General features: G+C 41.8%; 1 protein-coding gene across 1 annotated transcript in view; it reads left to right on the top strand.

Moving 5' to 3' along the window:
* Positions 1-20,310, top strand: part of LOC117092824 (microtubule-actin cross-linking factor 1, isoforms 1/2/3/5-like) — a 166,931-nt gene that overhangs the window by 24,822 nt on the left and 121,799 nt on the right. Inside the window, 3 exon segments of the mRNA XM_033227019.1 lie at positions 15,575-15,664; positions 17,406-17,501; positions 19,852-19,929. Coding sequence (XP_033082910.1) covers positions 15,575-15,664; positions 17,406-17,501; positions 19,852-19,929 — 264 coding nt within the window.

The following is a 20,310-nucleotide window of genomic DNA, read 5'->3' as shown; positions in this document are numbered from 1 at the left end:
AAAGTGCTCCTCCTACCTTGGCCTCCTAAAGTGTTAGGATTACGGGCGTGAGCCACTTCACCCGGTGTATTTTTATTTTTTAATCTGAATACTATGGAAGGATGATAGAGGGGGATTTTGTCTCTTTCTCTTAAAGTGCATGAAACTTAAATGTTTAACTTGAGGAATTTTTATATGAATTTTACCACCAGATAGTCTAAAATACAGAATATTTCTAGAATGGTTAGGGCTGGGTGAAGATTATTATTATCATCATTATTATTATTTTATATAGAGGAGAAACCAGAACAGAGGCATGTTAAGACTCACCTAAAGATAATAATATTATTATTATATATTAGATATATAAATAAATATCATAATAATATATTATTATTATTTTAAATAGAAGAGAAACCAAAACAGAGGCATGTTAAGACTCACCTAAAGATAAAACAGTATGACTACTGTGGCAGTTAGGATCTGAAAACGTAAGCTTTTGAATTATAATAATAATTAGTGCTTCTCTGGGAAAGGTCACCAGTGATCCCTTAATTGCCCTATCCAGTAGCCTAGTTTTTTCTTCCTCTTATTTGATTTCTCTGAGCATTTGATACTGTTGTCTACTCCTTAAAACCCTCTCTTACATTGACTTCTAGAACATTGCTTTTTCCTGAATTACCTCTTGCCTCTACGAATGCCTTTTTTTCTACCTGTTTCATTGACTTTTCTTCCTCTGTCTGACTCTTCCATGTTGGTATACCCCAGGATCCTAACCTTGGCCATTTTTTCGTTTTGTCTCTGTATTCTTTTTGGGCAGTCTCATCCATTGTAGCCACTGGGATTGTTTTGTTGCATGGGATGCAAAGAAACAAGTAGAAATGGATATGGGATGATCTCACAGAATCTGGTGTCTAGATGCAGCTGGGCTTTATGAAACCTAAACAGTTACCCGAAAACTACTCTCGCTCTTTTTTTTTTTTTTTTGAGACAGAGTCTTACCCTGTTGCCCAGGCTGGAGTACAGTGGCAAGATCACAGCTCACTGTAGCCCTCCTGGGCTGGAGTGATTCTCCCACCTCATCCTCCTGAGTAGCTGGAACTACAGGCATGCACTACCACACCTGGCTAATTTTTAAAATTTTTTGTAGAGATGGGTTCTCACTATGCTGCCCAGGTCTTTCTTGTGTTTGTTTGTTTGTTTTTTGAGATGGAATTTCACTCTTGTTGCCCAGGCTGGAATGCAATGGCACAATCTTGGCTCACCACAACCTCTGCCTCCCGGGTTCAAGCAATTCTCCTGCCTCAGCCTCCTGAGTAGCTGGGATTACAGGCATGAGCCACCACGCCCGGCTAATTTTGTATTTTTAGTAGAGATGGGGTTTCTCCATGTTGGTCAGACTGGTCTCGAACTCCCAACCTCAGGTGATCCGCCCACCTCAGCCTCCCAAAGTGCTGGGATCATAGGCGTGAGCCACCGCACCTGGCCAACCCAGGTCTTTCTTGTTTATGGGGCCTTGTGTTCTTTCATTTTACTTCTATGTACCCCCATATTCATTTCTCTGCTTTTCTCTTACTGCTATGAGGGAGCCATGGCAGCTGTGCCTCAAACAGTGATGTAAACCCCTGAGGCCACATGATTCTGAATGCACAAACACAGAAAGTCTGATGGGCTGAGGTCTTTTTTTCCTCCATGGGCCAATTGTCCATCTATAGTTCAGTAAACCGTGGGTAAGGAGGTGGTTACATAAATCAAACATGACTTCTTAGGACCACTTGTTTAATGGATACTGCAGGTGAGCATGATTTTCACACTACAAAATCTGAATAAGGAGGCAGTGATAGAGCCTTTTCTTGGATTCTTGCCTGAGCCAAAGGCATGTGTCATGGTATATTTTATACGTTCATCTGTATGTTACCTAGCCATAGCTTTTATTGAACACACCCTAAATTGTTAAATATTTTCACTCATGTAGCTAGTTGTCCAAGTTAGGAACCTATTTGATTCAGCACTGCCCATAATCTCTCCCTTGTTACCAAGTCCAGTCAATCACTTGCAGCTCAGAAAGATTGCATGCATCTGTCTTCTCTTCTCCATATCGCTGCTTTTGTTCAGGGCCTCTGTGTCTGTTGCCTTGACCATTGTAATAGTTTCCTAATAAAGTTTTCTATTATAACAATAGTAGTAATAGTATCTTGAAGACTTCCTATAAATCAGACATATTCTCTATGTCTGTGTGTGACAGGGTTTGCTCTGTTACCAGGCTAGAGTGCAGTGGTACAATCATAGCTCACTACAGCCTCCAACTCCTGGGCTCAAGTGATCCTCCCACCACAGCCTCCCAAATAGCTAGGTTTATAGGCACGTGCCACCATGCCTGGCTAATTTGTGTGTGTGTGTTTGTAGAGATGGGGTCTTGGTATGTTGCCCAGGCTTGTCTTGTACTTCTGACCTCAAGCAATCCTCCTGCCTTGGCCTCCCAGTGTCTTTGAATTACAGTCATGAGCCACCATGCCTAGTCTAAATTGGACATTCTATATACTAAGTCCTTTACATGGATTATTTCATTTAATCCTTCAATGATCTTATGCTGTGGGTTCTGTTAATATCCCCATTTTATAAATTACTTAGAGAGGGTAAGTAATCAGTTCAAGGTCATGCTGCTAGAAAAAGGCAGAACTGAAATTTTAAAATTCAGGCAACCTAAAGTCTAGAAACTGTGCTCTTAACCCATGCAGAACTGGCTCTGGTTGCTGCCTACCTTTCCAGGCTCATAGCACCAAGTTTCCCTCATACCTTGAGCTCTTGCTGAACTGTGTGCCATGCTATTTTATGACTCTGTATCTTTGTTCATTCTACTCCCTGTGCTTGGAATACCTTCCCCAAGTTTGTTCTGCCTGGATAACACCAACTTAACACCTCTTCAGTAAGTATTTTCCTGGCTCTCTGATGTGGAACTGACTACCCTTTCTTTGTGCCCCTGACTGTACTCCTTATGTGCTTTTGTTAAAGCATCCAGAGTGTTTATATACATGGTGTATCTTTCAGCTATATCATCACTTGAGGGCAAATACTATGTCTTACTATTTATAGTGTTAGGACAAAGAAGAAAGAGAGAGAAGTAAGGAGAAAAAGAAATTATAATTTCCTTTTTTTTTTTTTTTTTTTTTTGAGACGGAGTCTTGCTCTGTCATCCAGCTAGAGTGCAGTGGCGTGATCTCAGCTCACTGCAACCTCCGCCTCCTGAGTTCAAGCAACTCTCCTGCCTCAGCCTCCCGAGTAGCTGGAACTACAGGCGTGTGCCACCAAAACTTGGCTAATTTTTGTATTTTTGTATTTTTAGTAGAGACAGGGTTTCACCATATTGGCCAGGCTGCTCTCCTGGCCTTGTGATCTGCCTACCTCAACCTTCCAAAGTCATGAGATTACAGGCGTGAACCACCACGTCCAACCGTGATTTCCTTTTGTAAATTTCTTCCATGGCTACTAGTTGCCTCTAGAGTTTGATGTCACCTAATTCTGTCATGACATAGAGCAGTTTGCAGCATTTCCAACCCACCTGTTCAGCTTCATTTCTAAGCACTTTGTTTTTTGTATCTTGCACTGTAGCCACGAGACAACTCACTGCTCCCTAAACACTGTGTACTTTCACACCTCCTTGCTTATTTATTTCTCTCCCTAGAATGCATGTCCCAGCCTCCTCTGCCTGGTCATCACCCACTTCACCTTCTAGGCCCAGCTCCACCTTCCTGAGATTCTGACCTCTGTTCCTCAGATTAAATCAATTGCAACTCCATCTCTGTATCAGACTGCCTTGAAGAGATGCCTGTGTGTTCACTCACCGGTGTTCTCTGTTACAGTACTTATTGAGGACTGGGATTGTAGTATGCTACTTTCTCTGTTAAGTGCTGCACATAGCACATGAGAAGTATCCAATAAGTACTTGTTACCTTGAGTAACTAATATTTCAATAGTGTTTATAGCTTATGAAGCACATTCTTACCTGTCTTAATCCTTATAATAACCCTGAAGTAAGTAAAGGTGTTTTATCCTCTCAATTTTAATAGCTAGGGAAAAATGAGAATTAGAGGAGTGAAGTGACTTTGCCAAAATGATACAGCTAGTGAGGGATGGAGCTAAGGATCAGTCAATCATGAGTCTTCTGATCAAAATTACTTGTTCTTTCTGCTAACTATGCTTGCAGCTGATTCTTTCATACCTTGTCTCTAACAGTTGGAGGAACTGAATCAATCCTGCCTTGAGCTTGTCCCCTGAACTTTGTAGTTGAATTCCAGTGCTCTGGCTCCTTGCTGCCTGTTTGTAGCTGATGCTGCCTGTTGGACCTCTGCCTCAGTGCTGTGTGATGACAGGAGGCTCAGGGAGGGAGAAGCTAGAGGAACACATCATAGCATTGTTAGAAATTGGAGGCCAGCCAAAGCTTTACTTAAATCCTTGGCTATTTTTCATCTCTTCTCAGGCCCCCAGCCTTACAGTTTCAACAACATTTGCTTATCTTGGGATATTTCAGAGAGAGATTCACTGCTATTCAGAGTTATTGCTCTAAATTGGAATTATTTGAATTTTAGGCTGAGAATTAGGGATTGAGATTTGTTTTTGCAACTCGAGCATCCTTTGCTTTGCTCCCCAAGTACACCCCAGATTAATGTCATCTTCGGCAGGTAGACCAACGTAAGGACAAAACCAACCAGGTGGCCTGGCATGATGGTTCATGCCTGTAATCCCACCACTCTGGGAGACTGGGGGGGGGGGTGGATCACTTGAGGTCAGGAGTTCAAGACCATCCAGGCCAACATGGTGAAACCCCATCTCTACTAAAAATACAAAAATTAGCTGCGTGTGGTGGCTGGCGCCTGTAATCCCAGCTATTTTGGGAGGCTGAGGCAGGAGAATCGATTGAACCCGGGAGGTGGAGGTTACAGTGAGCTGAAATTGTGCCACTGCACTCCAGCATGGGTGACAGAGCAAGACTCTGTCTCAAATAAATAAATAAATAAAACCACAAACCAAGTCTCCCAACTTCTAGATTTAGTTGATCTTGAAATCTCTTGGATTCCCTGGTAACCTTTTGGGAAACAGCTTACTTTGGGATAAGCAAATTAATTCTTCCTTATTGAGAACACTTCTGATCCAATCTTAAAAGAGATTTGTTAAAGATGTAAGCATCTGAAATAAACAACCTAATTTAGAATGTAAACATACGTATATAAGAGTTCTGCTTATATACCAGAACCATCAAAAAGAGAAATCTAGGTTTCCAAATGAGGTTTTATTTAAATTATCTATGCTGTATCTTTGGGTGCTGGTAGCTGATGAAGTGTATCCCCCTAAAGAGAACATGAAAGTATGTATGAGCTCCTTAGGAGGGAGAAAAATGCTTTTTCTGGTCAGTTCCTGTTGACTTTAGGGGTTAGTAGTTACAAAGGAAAAGCCCAATATTTAATCTAGCAGATAGAGCAGTTCTTTCCATTTTTGTATATGCAATCTAGAAGCCCCTGGCTTTCCTGGAATTTTAGGTAAAATTTCCATATATACCAGCAAACGTTTTCAAATTTTTAGTAACGCTGACAACCCTTCCCTTCTTCCTTCCCTTCTTTCTTCCTTCCCTTCTTTCTTCCTTCCCTCCTTCCTTCCATCCATCTGTCCATCCGTCCGTCCATCCGTCTTTCTTTCTGTCTTTCTGTTTTAAGAGACAAGGTCTCCCTATGTTTCCTAGGCTGGTCTCAAACTCCTGTGCTCAAGGAATCTTCCTGCTTTGGCCCCCCCAAATGCTAGGATTACAGGCGTGAGCCACCACACCTGGCCCACTTAAAATTTCTTTATTTCTGTTTGAGGCTCTCTAGTTGAATACAGGGTAGCACTGATTCCAGGTATTCTCTCCTATACAGCCTCTGTTTTGGCCACATGAGTCAATTCACTGACTCCCTAATCACTGGGTGGAACTTCATACCTTTTTGCTTATTCATGTCTGTGGGAAATATCAGAATGGGACTGGCAGTGTAGTTTAAGAAATTGACAAAGTGTAGTGCTGGTTAGATGCTAAGGAAAGGAGTGTTGCCTTTGTTGCCTATGTGTGACTATATATATGGTAGGGGTTTGTGGCTGTCTTTACCTGGACCTGATGTTTTTAGGGCTTAATTTCACTCTAAATGCTTGTCAGGCCTACATTTGGACTTGGGCTTTACTCTGGATTTTCTATTCCCTATGCTTAAGTGCCTGCCTATGAAAGTAAAGCTACCTTTTGTGGGTTTTATTTTATTTTTTTGAGACGGAGTTCTGCTCTTTGCCCAGGCTGGCGTGCAAAGGCGCGATCTTGGCTCACTGCAACTTCTGCCACCTGGGTTCAAGCGATTCTCCTGCCTCAGCCTCCCGAGTAGCTGGGATTATAGGCACGTACCACCACACCTGGCTAATTTTGTGTTTTTAGTAGAGACAGGGTTTCTTCATGTTGGTCAGGCTGGTCTCGAATACCTGACCTCAGGTGATCCGCCCACCTTGGCCTCCCAAAGTGCTGGGATTACAGGCATGAACCACCGGGCCCAGCCTGTGGATTTTAGAATCATCCACATTCTTAGAGAACCTGTTAATCCGGGTTGACCAGTACCACTGTTAGATTCCTCACAATTTAGGGAATTCTCAAAACAGAGATATGATAAAAATTCTTACATGCAAAGAACCTCACACTTTGTTCCCCTCCCACCCCTGCTCTCAAACAGGGATTCCCAGCTGCTACTTTTATTCCCTGCATTTAAGCATAGTTCTTTCCAGAGTAAAGAAGTCTAGGACAACTATAATCTTTTTTTTTTTTTTTAGTGTTGGGCTTTTCCTTGAAGACAGATTTGGCCGATGAATCAATATGGGTTTCAGTTTTTACAGTTTGGAGATTTGCCATTCAGAAATCTATCTGAAATTACTAGGCTCACTTTCCCTTTCCCTGTATCTTTTAATAAGTGTAGGAGAGAGTAAATAACATGCTTTTCTCTTTAAAACTTTCTCCTCTGACCTATATATTGCTCTTCAACATAGTCTGAGTCAAGGAAATTGGGCTGCTTACATTTCCTTTTAATTGTTTAGAGGAAAGATTTCTAGATCAAGTTTTCAGCAGGTGTCAATACTATGAGGCCAGGCGCAGTGGCTCACACCTGTAATATCAGCACTTTGGGAGGCCAAGGTGGGTGGATCACTTGACATCAGGTGTTCGAGACCAGCCTTACCGACATGGTGAAACCCTGTCTCTACTAAAAATGCAAAAATTAGCTGGGTGTGGTGACACTTGCCTGTAATACCAGCTACTTGGGAGGCTGAGGCAAGAGAATCGCTTGAACCCGGGAGGCAGAGGTTTTAGTGAGCTAACACCACTGCACCCCAGCCTGGGTGACAGAGTGAGACTCCATCTCAAAAAAAAAAAAAAGGATACTATGTGACAACCCTTGGTCTTTTTTGTGTATGTATGGATATATGGTGGGGAGGAGGGTACTCTTATTATTTAAAATTGTTGATAATCTGTCATTTTGACCCTCCAAGCATCATAGAAGCCTTGTTAAGGGAGTGAGGGGACAATGTTCTAGGCTCAGCTCTGATACTTTCCAGCTAAATGATCTTACACAAGTTATTTAGCTTCTCTAGGCAATGGTTTTCTCATCTATAAACTAAGGGTATTAGAGTTAAGTAATCTTTAAAGGCCCTTTGAGCTCAGATTAGGATTCCAAGCACTGAAGTGTAATTTATTCCCTTTGTTAAAGCCACTCAGAAATTGAGGAAAGCTGTTTATTTTTTCATAGCTTTAAGTTAATCTTTAAAAAATGGAGGCCAGGTGCAGTGACTCACGCCTGTAATCCCAGCACTTTGGGAGGCTGAGGCGGATGGATCACTTGAGGCAAGGAGTTCAAGACCAGCCTGGCCAACATGGCGAAACCTTGTCTCTATTAAAGATACAAAAAAATTAGCTGGGCATAGCGGCGTGTGCCTTTAGTCCCAGCTACTCGGGAGGCTGAGGCAGGAGATTCACTTGAACCCAGGAGGCTCACTTGTAGTGAGCTGAAATTGCACCACTGCACGCCAGCCTGAGCAACAGAGTGAGGCTCTGTCTCAAAAAAAAAAAAAAAAAAAAAAAACAGACAGCAGAGCCCTCCTTGACTTATTAATGCTTGGGCATTGGGGAGGATTGGACTTGGTTTCTCAAAATCTAATTATTTACTAATTTTAAGAAATCACTTTATGGCTGGGTGTGATGGATCAAGCCTGTAATCCCAGCACTTCAGGAGGCTGAGGCTGGCAGCTTGAGGCCAGGAGTTCGAGACTAGCTTGGGCAGCATGGCAAAACTCCATCTCCATAAAGAATAGAAAAAACTAGCCAGGCATGGTTGTGTGTGCCTTGGGAGACTGAGGTGAGAGGATCACCTGAACCCAGGAAGTCGAGGCTACAGTGAACTGTGATCGTGCCACTGCACTATAGCCTGGGCAATGGAAGTGAGACCCTATTTCAAAAAAAAAAAAAAGAAACAAAAAAAACTTTATGGCCAGGGCCAGTGGTCCACACCTATAATCCCAACACCTTGGGAGGCTGAGGTGAGAGGATCTCTTGAGGCCAGGAGTTTGAGACCAGCCTGGGTAATGTACTGAGACACCATCTTGCCCCTGCAACCCCTGTCTCTATGAACATTCATTTACAAGTTTTTGTCTGGACATATGTTTTCAGTTCTCTTTAATTACATACCTAGGTGCAGAACTGGTGGTTCGTATGGTAACTTGTGTTTAACGTGTTAGTAACCATCACATTATCTTCTAAAGCAACTGCACCGTTTTACATCCCCACCAGCAGTGGATGAGGGTTCTAGTTTCTCTGCATTTTTGCTAACGCTTATTATCTGTCTTTTATAGTATAGACATCCTAGAGAGCATGAATCACTGCAGTTTTGATTTATATTTTCCTTATGACTAATGATGTTGAACATCTTTTCAGGTGTTTATTAGCCATTTATGTATCTTCGTTGGAGACATTTACTAATTTTGACAACGATTTTCTCAGAGAGTGCAAACAGGCAAGGCCCTGAATAATTGCAGTTTTTTACTCATTTATTGACAGAACATTATAATTATTTGTTAGAAAGAAGCATCCATATGGATGATTCTTGAACAATCTTGCTTCAGTTGGCTGCTTTTAAAACTTTTTCTTTTTTTGAGACAGGATCTCACTCTGTTGCCCAGGCTGGAGTGCAGTGGTATGATAATAGCTCCCTGCAGCTTCAGTCAGCTGGGCTCAAGCAACCCTCCCACCTCAGACTCCTGAATAGCTGGGACTGTAGGCATGCACTACCACACCTGGCTAACTTTTAAAATTTTTTTGTTGAGATGGAGTCTCACTGTGTTTCCCCAACTGGTCTGAAACTCCTGGGCTCAAATAATCTTCCCAAAGTGCTCAATAACATGCTTGAGCCACCGTACCTGGCCTTCTGAAATTTTGTTGCTTAGTTCACTGGTCATTTTCCTAAGAGATTTGTGGAAAACTTCACAGGCAAACTAGTATGAGCAGAAGAGATGAGGATTTTAGGATGAGATAGATCTGGATTTGATCAGCCTGGCAATTTAGTAGATGTGTGATTGGGGGATGTTAATTGAGCCCTCCAAATCCTATCTCTGTGTCTGAAAAATTTCTGACACAGAAGCACCCAGTAAATGTTAGCTAATTCTTTACCCTTCTTTAGGTAGAGCTGTGTCTAGTATGCTTTAGAAACAGACTGTTGTTTTCTGTTGTTGACAATTTTCCAGGCAAGGGAAAAAAAATCTCTTTGCATTCTCCTCTCCCATTACCTCTCTCTGTATCTCTTCAATAGTTTTATTTATTTTTTATTAAAAACTTTTTTTGCAGGGGACAGAGTCTCACTCTGTTGCCCAGGGCGGAGTGCAGTGGCACAATCTGGGCTCACTGCAACCTCTCCCTCCTGAGTTCAAGCAGTTCTCCTGTCTCAGCCTCCTGAGTAGCTAGAATGTAAGGAGTGCCTCACCATGCCTGGCTAAGTTTTGTGTTTTTATTTATTTATTTTTTGAGATGGAGTCGTGCACTGTAGCCCGAATTGGAGTGCAGTGTCATGATCTTGACTCGATGCAACCTCTGCCTCCCAAGTTCAAGTGATTTTCCTGTCTTAGCCTCCTAAGTAGCTGGGATTACAGGTACCCGCCACCATACCCAGCTAATTTTTTGCATTTTTAGTAGAGATGGGGTTTCACTATGTTGGCCAGGCCAATCTTCAACTCCTGACCTCATGATCTACCCACCTTGGCCTCCCAAAGTGCTAGGAGTACAGATGTGAGCCACTACACCCGGCCAATTTTTTTTTTTTTTGAGACCGAATCTCGCTCTATTGCCCAGGCTGAAGTGCAGTGGCGCCATCTTGGCTCACTGCCACCTGTGCCTCCTAGGTTCAAGTGAATTCTCCTACCTCAGCCTCCCCAATAGCTAGGATTAGAGGCACATGCCACCGCGCCCAGCTAATTTTTATATTTTTAGTAGAGACAAGGTTTTGCCATATTCGCCAGGCTGGTCTCAAACTCCTGACCTCAGGTGATCCATCCGCCTCCGCTTCCCAAAGTGCTGGAATTACAGGCGTGAGCCACCACATCCTGCCAATTTTTGTATTTTTAGTAGAGAGGGGATTTCACCATGTTGATCAGGGTGGTCTCCAACTCCTGATCTCAGGTGATCTACCTGCCTTGACCTCCCAAAGTGATGGGATTACAGGGATGAGCCACTGTGCCTGGCCAATAGTTTTATTTTTATAGTTATTTGGTTACTGTAGTCAGACAAAGATTGAGACGGCATAATAAGCTAGTTCTCATCTAAATTTCTTATAATATATACAAGTTTTGCTATCACAGGTATAACACATAATCAGAATTTTGAGAAAGAGACATGAGGGCCTTAGTGTGAAATTAACTTTACATTTCAAGTTGCCTCCTTTGTCTTTTCAATACTCTGTGGTGGTTAATATCTATTGATAAGACGACCTCACTTGGTCCTCAAGACCAACTGCAATTTGTTTATTATTATTATTATTTTTGAGGTGGAGTCTTGCTGTGTCGCCCAGGCTGGAATGCAGTGGTGCGATCCTGGCTCGCTGCAACCCCCGCCTGTGCGATTCTCATGCCTCAGCCTCCTGAGTAGCTGGGACTACAGGCATGTGCCACCATGCACAACTTTTTTGTATTTTTAGTGGAGACGGGGTTTTGTCATGTTGGCCAGGCTTGTCTCAAACTCCCAACCTCAGGTAATCTCCCAGCCTCGGCCTCCCAAATTGCTGGTATTACAGGTGTGAGCCACCGCGCCTAGCGACCACAATTTATTTAAATATTTATTCAGGCTGGAAGTGGTAGCTCATGCCTGTAATCCCAACACTTTGGGAGGCTGAAGTGGGAGGATTGTTTGTAGCCAGGAGTTTGAGACCAGCCTGGGCAACATGGCAAGACTGTGTCTCAATCAGTCAATCAATATTTATTCATTTATTTATTTATTTGTTCAATGTCCTCTCCTGATTTTTATTCCCTATGTTCAGATCTTATCTATCAAAAATAAATCCCTCGTTTAACTTAGTTGTCCCTTCTCTTCTTAATCCTTAATGTCAAGTATGTAATCTTTTCTGACTTTTTAAAAAACCTACCATTAATTTTAATCTGATTTTCATTCTACTACTCTCTTGAGAAATAGTCTCACAAAAGCACTTTATTTGTAGGAAAGTTAAAAAGCTTTCTTAGTCCTTATCCTTCTTGACTTCTGCTGTAGTATTTGATACCGGTGATCATTCCTATCTTGATTACACTTCTTACGTTTTTGCTTACCTCTTTCACTGTTACTGTTTTGTTTTGTCTTTTTCTTCTGTCCTTTGTTGATTGCTTTTCCATCTCCTGCCTTCTAATTTTGGCTGTTCCCTAAGGCTCAGTCCTTAGCACTCTGCTCTTCTGTCTTACTCCTAATCCAGAAAGCCCGTTTCCCGTGTCTTTAGCTAGCACCTCTGTGCATGTGACATCTAAACTTAAGTTCTCAGCTGATCCAAACTGAATTCTGGTATTTCCAGCTGCTTCAAGAACATTTCCATTTGCAACTCCTTTGCTGCCATTTTAAATTCAACATATTTAAAATTGAGTTTGTCAAATCTGCTGCCTTTTTAACAAACCTCATGACCTGCCTATTTCTGTTAATGGTGTACTACTGTTGTTCCACACTGCAAGCTTGAAACCTTGGATCTATTTGAGGGAGGGGTTTTTGTTTTTGTTTTTGAGACAAAGTTTCACTCTTATTGCCCAGGCTGGAGTACAATGGTATGATCTTGACTCACTGCAACCTCTGCCTCCTGGGTTCAAGCGATTCTCCTGCCTCAGTCTTCTGAGTAGCTGGGATTACAGGTACCCATGACCACACCTGGCTAATTTTTTGTACTTTTAGTAGAGACGGGGTTTCACTATGTTGGCCAGACTGGTCTCGAACTCCTGACCTCAGGTGATCCACCTGCCTCCGCCTCCCAGAGTGCTGAGATTACAGGTGTGAGAGGGAGGGGTTTTGAAATCTTGGAGCCCCTGGTGTGCTGGAGCCAGCTTATGGACTCATGAGAGCCAAATGTTAAATTTTCAGCAATTTTGTGAGCTGGTTGCTAAACACAGCTTTTTTTTTTGAGACTGAATCTTGCTCTTTTGCCCAAGCTGGAGTGCAGTGGCGTGGTCTTGGCTCACTGCAACCTCTGCCTCTGAGGTTCAAGGGATTCTCCTGTCTCAGCCTCCTGAGTAGCTGGGATGACAGGTGCATACCACCATGCCCGGCTAATTTTTGCATTTTTAGTAGAGGCAGGGTTTCACCATGTTGGCCAGGCTGATCTCGAACTCCTGACCTCAGGTGATCCACCCGCCTCAGCCTCCCAAAGTGCTGGGATTACAAGTGTGAGCCACTGTGCCCAGCCACAGTTATTATTAAAAATTGAACTATGTAAACATACAATTAAATAAATTATATTTAAAATAAACATAATAAATCCTCAAAGCTGTTCATTTCATAATTATTTTGCTGCATGTTAGTATTGTCTGTGCTCTTGAGGTTATGTCTGTTGTGTCTCTGTGATGGAAATACTATACATAAAGGTGTGCTACTGTACATTTCTTCCCAACATTGCATTTAGTGATATTATATTAGTAGCTTGAAATTGGTTGCATTGGGAATATTTGCATCATGGAAATCAGCAAATTCTACAACTCGATGAGTTAGATGTCTTGTTTTGTTTATTGTTTAGACTTAAAGTGATGGAGAAGATGTTAATATTCCAGATTAAACTTAAAAGTGTGGGCCGGGTGTGGTGGCTTACACCTGTAATCCCAGCACTTTGGGAGGCCGAGGCAGGCGGATCACGAGGTCAGGAGATTGAGGCCAACATGGTGAAACCCCGTCTCTACTAAAAACACAAAATTAGCCAGGTGTGGTGGTGCGCACCTGTAATCCCAGCTACTCAGGGGGCTGAGGCAGGAGAATCACTTGAACCCAGAAGGCAGAGGTTGCAGTGAGCCGAGATTGTGCCACTGCACTCCAGTCTAGTGACAGACCAAACTCTGTCTCAAAAAATATATATATTCTTTCAGTTTTTAAAACTATGTTCCAGTTCATCATGAACCATCTTCCCCAGTTGTATAATGTACCTGTCACCTTCTTATTTCTTTACACACATACAAATAAACACACATACCTTGCATATGTCCATCTCTGTGCCTAGTCTTATGTGGTTTTTCCATCTTCTTTCTACTAAAACATTTGCTAATTCTCCAAGTCCTATTTCTTCGAGGAAGTCTTTGCAGATGTTTCCATTCTTTATCTTGTCCAGTTTCCATTCTTATCCTACTTTGTTTCTTTTTCCTTTTTTTCCTTTTTTTTTTTGGAGACAGGGTTAAAAAATAAACCCCTCATTACAAAAGGGTCTTGGTTTGTCACTCAGGCTGGAGTGCATTGGTGCGATGATACCTCACTGCAGCCTTGAGCCTTGAATTCCTGGGCTCAAGCAGTCCTCCTGCCTTAGCCTCCCAAAGCACTGGTATTACAGGTGTGAGCCACTGCACCTGGCCTCCTCCTCTACTTTCAGAGCTACTTTGAGTATTATAATTGGAAAGGACTTTAGTTTTCCACTCAAATGTAAAAATCCCCAAATCCCAGCCTCTACTCAAAAAATTATAGTAACTGAAATTCTACTACTTCTGAAAGTAGCCCTTTCTAATGTTGTCTGGAAAATTAATATATTAAAAATCAGTCTGCCTTATAATTTCTACAAGCCTTTCCATTCTGTGTTGTGAACTCACTTTTTTTTTTTTTGAGACAAGGTCTTGTTCTGTCGCCTATGCTGGAGTATAGTGGTGTGATCATAGCTCACTGCAGCCTTGATTTCCTGGGCTCAAGTGATCCTCCCACCTCAGCTTCCTGAGTAGCTGGGACCATAGGCGTATACCACCATGCCTGGCCTTTTTTTTTTTTTTGTGGAGAAGTGGTCTCCCCACGTTGCCCAGACTGTTCTTGAACTGCTAGGCTCGTCTCAAACTCCTGGGGTCGAGGGATCCTCCTGCCTTGGCCTCCTAACGTACTGGGATTGCAGGCACAAGCCACTGCACCTGGCAATGAGTATCACTTAATGAAGTTGTCACTAGACTGGGACTGAATCAGAAATCCGGTTGCCACTTAACTTATAGCTAAGTGATCATAACATCTCAGAACCTTAGCTTCCTTCGTTTCTTTTACTTCACAAGGTAGTTGTTTGGATTAAATAAATAAAATGAGATGATGGCTGATTATAAAGCATAGTAGTTAATGGCAAAGACTAAAATCAGACCAAACTGAGGCCGGTTTTTCCACTTGGTGACCTCGGGCAAGTTACTTAACCTCTTTGTGCCTTATTTCCTCACGTGTAAAATAGAAATGATAATAATACTTACCTTAGAGATATGAGAGATGGATAACATATTAAACATTTAGTACCATGTTTGATATTAACCATACTTTCTCCCAAAGTGAGATCTGTTTTTCCATAGTTTCAATTTTAAAGTTAATTCAAATTTCCCACAAAGAAAATTATTCTCAAATTCACTATTAGAAATATTTGGTAAGAGAAGGGTTAAATTAGAAGTACACCCCAGGAAACATTGGGTACCTAGCATTTAGTTTCTTTTGCAGCACTCTGGAGGGCTTTTCTGACTCTGGCTGGACTCATCTACCCGTCATTTGCCATGCTATTACATTTTGGCTCATAGTAATTCCTGAGGTGTCTCAGGATAATTAAGACTTCCCATGTTCTTGTCCAAACTTTCTAGGACATTGTTGCATGTTGTTTAGAGTGTGTGATAGATCTGGAATCAATTTAAAAAACACACACATTTCTGGTAAAGTATTATCATTTCACATGTATTTTACTCCAATCTGAAGCTTTCTGAATTTTATTATTTAATTGTTGCTTCCACTTTTAAATTCTTTAATTTGTGTTTACCTAGAACCAGAGATTTTTATGTGGATAGTATAATAATTCAATATCAAATAAAAGTCTCTCTGTTTCACTCTTATTCACAGGTCCGCAAGCACATCAATGATCTTTATGAAGATCTGCGGGATGGCCATAACCTGATCTCTCTGTTGGAGGTCCTCTCAGGCATCAAACTGGTGAGCTTCTCCTAATGAATGGCCTCACGATTGTGGCCCCACAAATGACAGACATATTGGTCCATCTCGTTGAGTGCGAGGGCAGCAGCCATCACTGCTTCATCTATTAGGTGGGAGGAAGAAGTAGAAGGAAATGTTAGTGGACTTTATTTCTAACTCAGAATTTACAAATTATATAATTTAAATTGATGTATTATATGTTCTCATTTCTTGAAGTGAGGAATTAGTTATATTCCTTTTTATATCTGCATGTTTTTGCATTACTTTTTCTTTATTTTCTAGATACTAATATTTCAGAAACGGTAGATTCATGTTTAAAGGTTTTTTTAAAATTAGGTGTATTTTTCTTCCTAGAGCTCTAGTCTGTATAGACACCTCTCATTTTCCAATCTATTATGAATTTTTAAAATTTTATGTATTCAGCTAAAGACATGAAGTTTACATTTAAAAGCCCAGGTGTTTGAAGTTATTTTTTTCCAAATCATCTCACTTTCTCCCTTCTGTGATTCATTGAGTCTCACAGATTTGGAGAGCTGCCGAAGTTGTTGTCTGAGCGTAGCCCTGGATATAGAACATCTGGGCTCCTTGAATAATTAATATGCCTGCTTCTTCCCAAAATGTTTTAACATTGATTATGGGAAACACCTACATATCTGAGGGCAAATCCTGTCTGAGCTTCTTGTCTTGCCAAATGATAGTTCTTCTACTTGCTTTCAGGGATGGAAATCACCCACTTGTAGGCCTACTGTTTTCTATATTTGAGCCTAATGGGAGCAGGTGATTCCATATAGTTCATATTCTTTCTCTCATGCCATAGACAACATAATTTTCATTTAGAAAAGTCCAGGGTTGAATACTGGAAATATCTGTGGAGAAATAGAGAACTGAAGAGATGTATAGCTCAAGTAGTCTGTGAAGACCGGCCCACTCCCTGCCTTTCTTAGTCATTGTTTGTTGTGTTTAAGTAACAGAATTTGGCACATTTGATTTTACTGCTTAAGTGATATTCAGCTCCTTCTAGGATTGGGGCTTGGCTTCCCCTGGGCCCTTTGTTTTGGTTTTGTATCTTTTTTTTGCCTTGCAGTAGAATTAATTATATATTTTTTAATGGCCTAAAATTGACAGAAGCTTTTATTAGCATAGCCGGCACATTTAATTTCTAGTTCTTGCTCTCTGGCTCACATTTGTAAATCTAATAAGCAATCAGAATTTTACTTTTATTGTGCTGGACTTTATTCTTCACCACTCACAAAGTTATATTTTGGGCAATGTGTCTGGTACATTTAATGAATTTGTAATGATTTGATATTGAAAAGTGATCTCTTTTGGTTGTATTGCTTATGTAATAAGTTGAAACTACTTCAATCTAATTTCTTTTCCTAACCTTTGAAAACCTTTAGGTGTTTGTGGAGATACTGATAGGATATCATCTCTTCACCAAAAAAACCATCCAGATATCTCTCTGACAGTTATTGTCACCATGTTTTTTCCCATAGTTGACTTAGAAAAGCAGAAAGGGTAGGAGGCCAAGGAGAATTGAAGATGTGTTTCATCATAAGAAGTGTTCAGTGTAACCATCTGCTCTGATTTTGATTTAGTTTTATATCTTTTTCAGAGGTGGGAGGGTATTTTCATATTTGTTTTTCCTTTTTTTAAAAATGTTGCATTCATTTCCTTTCCATCTTTTTGTTGTGAATTTCTTGTTCCTCTGTTGTGTCTTTGCCTTGGTTGGTGGCCAAAGGAGCCAGCAGGGCTGAAGACCCTCCGTCTGGTGAGCATGCCCTCCTGGCGCCATACAAACAACGAGGAGCAGGAGGAGGAAGATGATGATGATGTAGTAGGTCCTCCTGGGGATGCCAGCATCCCAGCTGGCACTGCTGGCACTGCAGGGCCATCAGAGAGTCTGAGGTTCTCAAGGTCTCCAAGTAATTCAGTTTTACCATTTGCCACCTTCTCATTTCACCTGGGAATTTGGGTCCCAAAGAAAGTAGTTAAAACTAATTGTACCTTTTGTCACTGTTAGATGCTTGTGGACTGGGAATTGTTTTTCTTAGCTGAGAAGGGGTGGCACAAAAAGAATAATGGTTTTTGGAGGTGTCAAGTTCCCTTCTGACCTGGAGATCCATAGGTTTCTGGTGGCCTTGCTGTGTTTTCTGAGTCCAGATTGCAGAATTGTGGAAAATTTAGTTGACAGCATGACAATTAATTGCTCACAGCTCCACGGTCCAGACTAACTGGTACTCTCCACCTCTCTGGCCTCTAGGTTCTCATCATACACCCTGTCATTTGTTTTCAAAACAGCCTGTTTGCAAACTCACTGCATGGAGATACTCTGGCTTTGCTCAAGAATATCTAGTTGCTATAGAGGACAGAGATTTAACTTGCATGTTCTTAGGGTATTTATTTTTGGTGGGGGGTACATAAGAGTAAAGATTAGAGTATAATAGGAGTACGTTCTGCCTGCAGGTCCTAAATTATAGTCCAAAATCTTTTTCCAGAAACAAGAATTAGGCAATATCCTCGTTCTCTGTCCTCTTAAAATCATTTTAAAAATACCTTTTGTCTCCCTTCTCATTGCCTTAGAATCTTCCATTTTATAGGCACTGTCATCTTCTAGCCATATTCACAATTAGTTGAGCTGAAATGACTGAGAAAAGGTTCTTACTAAAAAGATTTTTCTTAAACCTTTGACTGAAGAAGTTATCCTGTGCCCAGAGAGGCCTTGACATCTCTGTGTACAGATTCTCCTATTTGAGAAGTGTTGCTTAGAAGTGTTGGAGAGTGCCCAGAAGATGCTTCCATCTTTATCTCTCCATGTTTAGGCTACTTTTTGCCCATTTTAATTTGGAGCAATGTTTTTCTCTGTGCAGACACCCGCAACAGAGCTACCTTGTATTTTATCAGCCTTTAATTAGTGCCAATTTGACACTTACAAAAAAGTGGATATAACATAAAATTTCAGTCCAAATTTTAGCAAAATAAAAGCAACATTAGAAAGTAAGCAGAAAAAAATGTTCTAGGGGTAGATATCCCTTTCTGCGATACTCAGTAGGCAGAGACTGCATTCACTTTCTGACTGGTAATAGTTGAGCCTTGGACAGGGTACCAGAGGCACTGGATAGAGATGGGCTTCTCTCCAATGGGTTGTATGACATCTGGGGTTGAATGACTGGCATAACTTTCTCAGGAGTAATTATGTTGACAGCCCTACACTATCAAAGTTTTGTTTGCTTTGGGTATTTCATACTGGGGTAAAGGGTGCCCTTCAGTGACAGCTATGTTCCTGGGAAACTGGTTACTTCCTAATTTTTGCCTCCCATTTTGGATTTTTTCACTTGTTTCTTGAGTATATGTAACTTCTCATTTCCTATGGTTAAAAATCAGCTATCTGGTTTTTGTTTTTGTTTTTGTTTTTGTTTTGAGGTAGAGTCTCACTTCATCTCCCAGGCTGGAGTACAGTACATGATCTTGGCTCACTGCAACTTCGACCTCCTGGGTTTAAGCGATTCTTGTGCTTCAGCCTCCCAAGTAGCTGGGATTACAGGCATGTGCCACCATGCCTGGCTAATTTTTGAGGAGCCAATGAGGAGATGGGGTTTTACCACGTTGGCCAGGCTTGTCTCGAACTCCTGGGCTCAAGCAGTCCTCTTGCCTCGGCCTCCCAAAGTGTTGGGGTTATAGGTGTGAGTCACTGCACTTGGCCAAAAATTGGCTATCTTGAGCTCCTTTTGCCATGTTTGTAATAAGGTTGACTCCATCTATTACTGTGCAATATGTAATTGGGACTTTCCACCCTTTCTCTATGATAGCATTTAACTGTGATTTTAGGAGCCATAGAGCCAAACTCTGTTCCCATTAACCTCACATCCAGAATCGAGTTCTGCCACATGTGACTGCAGATGAACCTGAACAGAAGCTGTGGCATTGATTCAGCATTAGTGGTCAAACAGTATTCTGTGTTTGCGAGATGTGTAGTGGTACACAAGGCATTTTGGGGACCTCAGAGAGCCTGGTCGAAACACGTACAGGCCTGGTCTTAGGGGGTGCTTTCTGTAATGCTCCCACGCCTGGCTTCTACTGTGAGGAATTCTTGTGTGGTCCTTTAGTCCTTGAAATAAAAGAGAAAGGGTCTGTATGGTTAAATTGTGTAGCCAGAATTAACATCCCTTTTGTTTGTTTGTTTGCAGCCCCGGGAGAAGGGCAGGATGCGTTTTCATAGGCTGCAGAATGTGCAGATTGCCCTGGACTTCCTAAAGCAGCGACAGGTAAGACCATCACATGCCTTCCCCATTCTTCCAGGCTGTGTTGGCATTGGGGCCCTATTTAGAGATTTTTTTTTTTTTTTTTTTTTTTGAGACGGAGTCTTGCTCTGTCACCCAGGCTGGAGTGCAGTGGCGCGATCTCGGCTCACTGCAAGCTCCGCCTCCTGGGTTTACACCATTCTCCTGCCTCAGCCTCCTGAGTAGCTGGGACTACAGGCGCCCACCATCTCGCCCAGCTAGTTTTTTGTATTTTTAGTAGAGACGGGGTTTCACCATGTTAGCCAGGATGGTCTCGATCTCCTGACCTCGTGATCCGCCCGCCTCGGCCTCCCAAAGTGCTGGGATTACAGGCTTGAGCCACCGCACCCGGCCTATTTAGAGATG

The sequence above is a fragment of the Trachypithecus francoisi genome, unplaced genomic scaffold, assembly GCF_009764315.1.
Source record: "Trachypithecus francoisi isolate TF-2019V2 unplaced genomic scaffold, Tfra_2.0 Lachesis_group12, whole genome shotgun sequence".
Classification (NCBI taxonomy): domain Eukaryota; kingdom Metazoa; phylum Chordata; class Mammalia; order Primates; family Cercopithecidae; genus Trachypithecus; species Trachypithecus francoisi.
The sequence above is the reverse complement of the archived record's forward strand: the minus strand, read 5'-3'. Positions and strand labels throughout refer to the sequence as shown.